At 57.1% G+C, this 5716-nt stretch overlaps 1 protein-coding gene across 1 annotated transcript; it reads right to left on the bottom strand.

Annotated features, from left to right (window-relative positions):
• Positions 1–1069: 1069 nt before the first annotated feature.
• On the bottom strand, positions 1070–4084 carry GNLY (granulysin; the record flags this gene model as incomplete). The annotated part of the gene is made up of 5 exons (XM_080684660.1): positions 1070–1152; positions 2086–2257; positions 3261–3362; positions 3736–3839; positions 4033–4084. 5 exons carry the CDS (start codon positions 4082–4084, stop codon positions 1070–1072), a joined length of 513 nt encoding a protein of 170 aa, XP_080540786.1.
• Positions 4085–5716: the final 1632 nt, after the last annotated feature.

A 5716-nucleotide genomic window follows, 5' to 3' on the forward strand; every position in this document is an offset into this window, starting at 1 on the left:
AGGAGCTGCCAAGGGACCCTCCCCACCCCACCACCGCCCCGCCCCGCCCCAGATGACGTGTGCACAGATGGCACGTTTGGGCCGGATGCGGCCATGTCTGCCACCCACAAGGAAGGTAGCCTGAGGTCAGCGTTACTCCGTGGAGGTGGGAAGAAATGAGAGGATGGCACAGACACAGGGCTGGAGCTCTGGGGTCGCCACACATTTCTGGATCATTCTGTGCCGGAAGCTCTCTGTGGACATGTTAATTGAGCAAATAGATCACCTTTTTATTTAAGTCAGAGTGAACTAAAGCTTCTGTTGCTTGAAACCAAAGGAATCCTAAATAATACGCTCTCCCCAACAGCAGCAGGCTGCTGGCTGCCCAGAGGAGAAGGGTGGTTTCTGCTCCTTAGGACCAGCAGAACTCTCCCTGGGCCCTGCTGGTGTCCCCGGTCGCTCTGGAAGCTTCTGGGGTACACTTGCCGAGGACACCAGTCGCTGTAGCAACTGAGAGGTTTGCGACGCAGGAGACAAAACACAGTGAGTCCAGGTGATTAAAAAGGGGGAGGTTTTAATCTTGCACTCCGAGGGTGGGCCAGGGAAGTTCGCGCCAAAAGGGGGCGTCAGTACTTCTTTTATACAGCTGTTTAGTGGCGGGAGGGCGGAGGGCATGAGAGATGTGGAATTCCGCCTCGGGCCAGGGGTCTAGGAAGGCGTCAGTTATCTCTGTCACCATCTACCTTGCAGATGCATGCATCGGGGCTCTGGACTTCCCCCCTGCCTCAACCTAACAGCAACATGTGGCTCTAATGTGTGCTCAATCAGCGTTTCATGATCACATGCATGAGAGCTGCTAAGGTTGCTGTGTCTACCACTTAATCCCCAGCACATAGAACAGTGTGGGGGCCACAGATCACACATTTACTGAATGAATGGATGAGTCACCCCGACATGCCTCCGCCCCTCTCACCCCCCAACCCCCCAAATCCACCAAAGGAAAAGAAGCTGCCTGAAAGCGTGCACATTTTATTCTCCTGGGGAGAGGGGCAGGAGGAGGGAGGTGAGAAACTGGAGGCTGACCCCGGATTTAGGAAGGAAGGAGGGGCCACGAGCGAGGGCTGGAATTCTTGTGCTTTCTCCCCAGGGTGGAGCCAGAAGCTAACAGGAGACCTAGAATGGAGAGAAGAGCCAGATGTGGGGTGTGTGGGGTCTACGGGGAAATAGGACTCAGAGCCACCTGTCACTGCTCAGCACACCACAGCCACATCGTGGAAGCCAGTCAAGAGACTGTGCAGGTTGTGGGGCCTTGAAGATAAAAGCCACAGGATCTAATGACAGGAAGCTACGGGACCACACACTAAGGGGCGGCCCCTGTGTGTGCAGCACCAAGGTCCAAAGCATCCCTGAGGGCTAGAGAAGCTGCCAGGGCCAGTCCAGCCCCACCTGTTCTCTGGGCAGAGCCTGGAAAGTGCTGGGGAAGGGGCTGGGGGAGCCCTCCCTGCCCAGCAGGATTCCCCAGCCCAGCTCTCAGGCCCCCAGGGTCGGGGGAAGGGTGTGACCTCGGCTCCCATCCCCAAAGCTCTGGGCCAGGCTGGGGATTGGAGTTGATGGGGCTCTGATGTCTCTGGAATATCTCAGTCCCAGGGCATTTCCTTGGGGTTAAGCTCCTTATCTCATTCATCCTCCTTCCAACCTCAGAAATAGGAATTATCCCCCCCACCCCCTTCAAGGATGAGGAACCTGGAGCCCAGAGAGGTTATGTTGCTTGCCCAGGGTCACACAGCTGAGGAGAGATGGAGACCTGACTTGACTCCAGGATTGCCATGGGTAAAAGCCCCAAGATCTTAGGAGCATTTCCCAAAGCTCTTGATGAGAGCTTCTCCAACATTTCCAGCAAAAGCCCACCTGCCCCACTTTTCCACACTTTCCCATGTTGGAAGTGAGGGAAGTAATGTGTCCAAGGAAACATGGAGAGACACATATGAGCTGCTTATGAAGTTTCTATGTGTGTGTTTTTGTGTGTTTTTAGCCCCTGTCACACCTGCTGGGGGAGGCGGTGTGGGGCCCTCAGGAACGAGGCCCTGCTGTCTCCTCCGCACTCACCTGCCTGAGCCTTGCACATGCGGATGTCCACACAGACGGCGCGGGGCTCTTTGCCAGCCATGATGTCCGCGGAGATGCGCTGAAGGGATTTCCTCAGGGTACGCTTGCAGAGGCCTCTCAGAAAGCCTTTCACCTTGCTGCACACGCGGGACGCAGCCTTGGCGATGGTGTCCTGTGGTGGCAGTGTCATGGTGGGACACGGGAGCCAGAGGAGCCCTGCCCAGCTCTGCCCCCTGCAGGCCCCGGCAGCTCTGGGCCCTGGGCAGCGCTGGCAGTGGGAGTGCTGGGTGGGAGGAGCTGGCGCCAGGCGGCCATGGGAGCAGGGGCTGGAGAGCTCCCACTCCCAGTGCCCAGGCTCTGGCCAAAGCCTGGCCAGTAGGGGCTCTTGAGAGAAGGCTATTGGCACTGCCAGGGTCAGCCCCCTGTGCCACTGCCCCCTGGCTTCTGAGTGGAGAATGGTGTCCGTGGCTACCAGACCCACATTAAAGGCTCTGCCCATGTGGCCTCCTGGGTCAGGGCCTGGCTGGCTCTCTACCTACAGGAGGTGTGTGGGAAGCTCAGGAGGCGATCAGAGCTTGAAGCCTTGGCACCTCTGATTTTAAAGTATCTCTACCGCCATCCCCATGGAGAAAGACACATCTGCGTACCCAGGCCTGAGGGTGGGCCGGGCAGTGCCAAGATGCTCAGCGGGTTGGAGGAGTGAGGGAGAGGGAGGGAGAGGGAGACCATGGTTCTTGGTCGTGACACATCCACCTGTTAGGCATTTATTCAGTGCCCGTCGGTGACGGAGCACATCTCCTCGCTTCTGCTCCTGTAAGGGTGTAGGCAACTTGCCCGGTGGGAATGATTGAGGCCGTGGTGGGCCATTCCACAGATGAGAAACAGAGCCCGGAGTTCGTGACTCCTCAGACCACGCAGCTAGTTGCAGATCTGGAATTTACCAGGGCTGACTTGGGCCCTGGAACCCGCCTCACAAAGCTCTGCCCTGAGAACTGCCCGAAACCATGCCCGCTCCTCCTCCCACGCCCACACTCCCAGAGTGCTGTGATTTCCCGGGTTTCTCTGAGGTCCATCCACAGACGCTGGAGGGGCCCAGGATCCCCTGCTGGGAACCAAGGGAGATCGGCCCAGGCCCCCACTCCCTGAGCAGCAGGCCGAGGCCCCACAAGCCTCACCTTGTCAGGCTGCTCCCCCACCATGTCCAACAGCTGCTGGATTATCCTCTGGCACAGCCGACAGGTGATGCCCTTCTGCTCTCTTGTGGTCGGCAGGTCAGCCTGTCAGGAAAGGAAGGCCCTCCAGGCGTCTCCCACACACTCCCAGGCCAGCAGGTTTATCTACGACCTTTCTGTCTTAAGGGCCTGAACCAGGCTGGCCGGCCCCTGCCCACCCTCCTGAGAGACCCCAGAACAACACCTCTGCCAGCCTGCATGTACCCCTCTTCTGGTCTCCTGTCAGACCCCAGAGGGCCCTCTTGGGGAGGGCCTAGCAGACCAATGTAGCAGCCCCCACCACCAGGCCTGGGTGTGAACCAAAGCATCTCACACCTCCCCTCCCCCTTCCTGTTCCTTAGAGACCCCAGCCCTTGCCCCTGGCACTGTCCATGGAGGAGAGAAAGGAGTGTCTGTGAAGGTGAGCAGGAACCCGTACCTGGGGACCCCCCTGGGCCAGGCCCGGGAAGAGCTGCTTTCCGTCACTCAGGGGGGCCATCGCCGGGTCAGAGCACTCAGAGGTCACACCAGAAAAGGCCAGACCTGGGGAAGAAACAGCATAGTTGTGCTGGAGGCCCAGCCGGCTCACTCCTTCCCACAGGCTGTCTCTTCATCGGCCAGGTCACTGACAGGCTGGGCTGGACCAGGTTCTGAGGGAAAGGCCTCCTTGATGATGGCAAGAAAGCTGGGGAGGGGCGGGGAGCCATGGGGATCCACACTGAGGGGCTGTCCTTACCTGGGGAGCCCAGGAGCGCCGAGGCAAGGAGCAGGAGGACCCAGGAGGCCATGGTGGGCAGCTGCCCAGGCAGCCCCACACCCTGTTTTATAGAGGCTGGGGCCAGGCCGTCTGACCTTACCGGGCCTTCTTCTCTGATAGGTCACCTCCCCACGTCACAGGGTTTACCACAAACACCAATTTGGGGAGAATGGTGGGGGAGGAGCGGTACCTCAGGGGGTTCCATGCTCCCTATCGTCCCCACCCACACAGACTAGAACTTTCTGAGCTGAGTGGGTGGGGAGACTAGACCCCAGCTTCTACCTCCTTTGGGGTCTCTCACCTCCAGCTGCCGAGATGGGAGAGGCACCTGCCAGGACCCTCCTTGAAGCACGTCACACCCAGGCCCCTCAGTGTCATCGCTAAGGATCCCACCCAGCCACTGCCAGGAGGCCCAGCCAGGCTGAGTCCTCCCTGCAGTGCAGCCTCCTTGTCTAGAACACGGCCTTTCCTGAGCCCCTGCAAGGCCTCCACTCAGCTTCTGTGAACGGACACACCGAACAAAGTTGGGATTTTGCAGAGAAGAATAAGAAGGAATCGGAATCAGGTTGGCAATAGCAGTATTGGCTACAGGAGGATTTCTTGCTAAAAGGCATTTTAAAGGAAGAGTTGATAGGACTTTGTAGCTAATTGGATACAGGACATAGAAGAGAGAAGCAAAAGTTTGGGAATATTTGGGGCCTGGGAGGCTGAGGGACTGGCGGTGAAGCAGGAAATTTAGGAAAGGGAGCTTCTTTGGGCAAAGCTGAGCCTGAGGTACTGCATTTGTCTCCACCTCTACGTGGACTGTTTGAGGGCAAGGCTGGCTCCACCACCAGGGCCCCCCACCATGCCTAAAACAGCCCTCAGACCAAATGGTCAATTGATGTCAAACTCGATTCACCTCATACAAGGAAACCAGGGTTCAGAGAGGCCCAAGGACACACAGCTCTGAGAGGATAGGTCTGAAGGTCTGAACTCAGGTCCATCCGACGCCAGGCCCCAAGTTTTCCCCCACTCCACACTGGTCCTGTCTCTAAGGGTCCAGGGCAAAGCTGCTACCCATCTTGCAGCCAGCTCAGACAACACCCCCCCCTCCTGTAATCAGGCCTCTTCATGACAGGAGCCCTGCTCTGAGCACTTGTGGAGACCTTGGTCTAATGTGTGAAGACCACATTAACTAATGGGAAAAGGCCCCGGAAGGTGACTCATGTCTTTCTTTGTTGTGGAGTATGTGGTGAGACCAGCTCAGATATTTCAGTAAGTCCTTGCTTGGGGTGTTGAGGGTACAGGACACAGTCCCCATAGTTAGTCACAAGCCTCTACCCAGGCCTCAGGGGTCCCATGTGAAGAACCCCCAGGCAGGTCCCACTGTCTTCCTATTGGTGGGATCTGTGGACTGGCACATGGCAAGTCAAGCCCCGGCCCAGAGTTCCTGCATGAAAGTTACTGCTTTCCATGTCTTCTTCAGGAACTCTTTGCTTTCTCCAAGGTCACGGAGATGTCCTCTTGTTTTCTTCTAGGAGCTTTATTGTTTTTAATTTTTACATTTAGGTCTATGATTCATCTCATATGAGCTGGGTTGAGGTTCCATTGTTTCAGATCAATTTGTGGGGGGAATAAATTTTTTTCCCATTGAATTGCTTTGGCACTTTGATCAGAAATC

This window comes from Plecotus auritus, assembly GCF_963455305.1.
Source record: "Plecotus auritus genome assembly, chromosome: 8".
Taxonomy (NCBI): Eukaryota; Metazoa; Chordata; class Mammalia; order Chiroptera; family Vespertilionidae; genus Plecotus; species Plecotus auritus.